Here is a 2,529-nt window from a genome sequence, read left to right on the forward strand (position 1 = left end):
GAGGATCTGAGTGGGGAAATCGAACATGATGAGCGTCTAGCTAGGAGAAAGTTATTAATTCTTCCTCTGTTCGAGCTTTTTTCGGAGTTCGCTCCTCAACGTTCAGCATTTCAATATCCTGAGCGTTGCGTAAGGTTCTGGCATACCTTTCTCTTGCCTTCCCACTATCACCTACTATGTGTGGTCCTCCACAGATGGTCAACAATGTACCAGCAACTGGAGCCGGTTGTAAAGGAGGCGAGCGTTAGCATACAGGCGCCTACTCGTTGCCTCCTTGAGCCCCTTGCTGAGAACCTCCAGCCGCTAGGACATACCTCCTTAGATGTCCTTGTCTGATAAGAAACTCAATCTCATCCTTGAGCTGGTTGCACCCGATGGTGTCGTGGCTATAGTCGTTATGAAAATGACAAAACTTGGTTGTGTCTCTCTTGATTATATCTTTCCTAATTGGGGTTGGTTGCCTAAAGGGAACAGTAGTGTGACTGGCCTGGCACACCTCTGCTTTGCTATCGACTAGGGCTGTGTAATTGGTGAACCTGGGCTCGTATCTATTCTGTTTCAGGCACTTGTTATCAGACATTGTCAGCTTATGGTTCACCCTTTTTCCCCCATTCTTCCCATTATTTTTGCCGTTGCTATTGGTTTTCTCTAATCCATTGGCGGCTTTGGTGGGATCTTCTTTCTTGCCCTGGTCATTTGTAGGAGACTTTCCTTCATTAGCGATGGCCTCCTTGAGCTTGATGTACCTGTCTGCTCGATCTAGAAATTCCTGAGTGCACTTGACTCCATTCTTTCGTAAACTATGCCAAAGAAATGAGTGGTGTCGTACCCCAACAGTGGGAGTCATCATCTTTCCTTCATCCCCAACCGTCTTGGCCCCAACAGCAGCTTGCATGAATTGTTGAATATACCCTTTTAGGGCCTCTCCTTCCTTCTGGAGTATATCGACCAGCTGATTGGCCTCGGTCGGATGTACTCGACCAACATAGAAATGTCCATAAAACTCCTTCATGAACATTTCCCAATAAACTATACTGGCCGGAGGGAATTTGAAAAACCACTCTTGAGTAGTTTCAGATAAAGTTCCCAAAAAAATTCTACACCGAGCATCGTCTAACACCTTTTGGATGTCAATCTATATCTCGAATTTTTTACGTGAGATATAGGATCCTCCAGTCCAGTGAAGTTGGGCAGGCCGACATTTTAAATTTTCTTGGAGTCTCTGTCACAGCGATTCTATGCACAAATGGGGTGCCCTTTCTCCGATCAAATTCTATATGGGATGTTCGGTTCCTAACCAACTGTTGGACGGCCTGATTTAAGGCATCTAACTAGGCCTGTACAACATCTGGTACTGCTGGAGCGACCGATGCCGGGGGGAAGTACTCGTCGTGCATTTCCCTTCGATCATTGATAACATTGTTATATTATTTTATAATATAATGTAATATTGTATTATATTATAATATAATGTTTAAGATTAAATAAATGTGACAAAGAGTGTCACATATTGTAACATATAATAGAGAGTTACAATATTTAGATATATCCAAATAACGTAACATATTTGGTGTTACAAATTTGTAACTTCCAAATATTACCCTTTATTGTGTAAATTTGGTGTTACACAATATTGAGATGAATTTCATAAAGCCATATGTGAAATGGCTGTTAGAGATATGATTTTAACCCCAATAATGTGTTTTGGGGTTACAAAATCATTTGGGAGGGTTTGGAACCGTTTGGAAAAACAACACATTTTTAAGTGCTGAAAATGGTCAGTGGCCGCGGCCAATGAATGTTTGTGGCCACGGCCTGTGGGACAGAGAGTAGTGGTCATGGCCACTAATGTCTCTAGGCGCGGCCACAGGCCAAAACTGACAATTTTTTCAGTTTTTTCAATCTTTGTTGAACAGCTCAAAAAACCCAAATAACTCCAAAATCTCATTTTTAATTTCATAATAATCTAATTAAACATTTGTAACAGCCATGGGGGTTGGTGGAATTTGAAATTCAAAGGGTGTCTCTAAACTCTATAAATAGGATCCTATAGCTCACTTGAAAGACACAACATTTCTATCCATTAGAGCACTTGGCTAGAAACACCTTAAGGCTTGATAATTCCATAAAGCATTTCCAATATTTGAGAAAGATCCCTTAGTGCTTGAGTTAGGGGGAAATAAGCTTTTAGAGAAAGGTTTCAAACCTTGTTCAAGTTGGTGATCCCCAACCCTCTTCACTTAGGTTGTGTAAGTGAGAGTTTACTTGTATTTCTGTTCTTCATTTTATTCTATTGTTTTTCCTCTTATTCTCTTGTTCTATTTACTTGTATATTATGCATAAGAGTTGTAATTTTTTCTTTTGTTTCAAACACCTTTATTTTACTTGTAATCTTTTGCTTAGAGTTGTATTCTCACTATTCTCTTCTTCTTCTTCATCATCTTCTTCCTTTTCTTTGTTCATTTGTAATTTTCAGTTATAGAGTTGTAACTTTATTTAATCAATCAATATTTATTTGTAATATTATTG

At 39.7% G+C, this 2,529-nt stretch overlaps 1 protein-coding gene across 1 annotated transcript; it reads right to left on the bottom strand.

The window, feature by feature from the left end:
* Nucleotides 1-259: 259 nt before the first annotated feature.
* LOC133795966 (uncharacterized) lies at nt 260-1,012 on the bottom strand. The gene has a single exon (XM_062233449.1). The coding sequence runs from the start codon at nt 1,010-1,012 to the stop codon at nt 260-262; it is 753 nt and encodes a 250-aa protein (XP_062089433.1).
* Between the last annotated feature and the right edge of the window lie 1,517 nt (nt 1,013-2,529).

The sequence above is a fragment of the Humulus lupulus genome, chromosome 8, assembly GCF_963169125.1.
Source record: "Humulus lupulus chromosome 8, drHumLupu1.1, whole genome shotgun sequence".
In the NCBI taxonomy this organism is placed as follows: domain Eukaryota; kingdom Viridiplantae; phylum Streptophyta; class Magnoliopsida; order Rosales; family Cannabaceae; genus Humulus; species Humulus lupulus.

Bases quoted from the DNA above. Each gene is read 5' to 3' on its own strand.
- LOC133795966 (XM_062233449.1), bottom strand. From the start codon at position 1,012: ATGAAGGAGTTTTATGGACATTTCTATGTTGGTCGAGTACATCCGACC.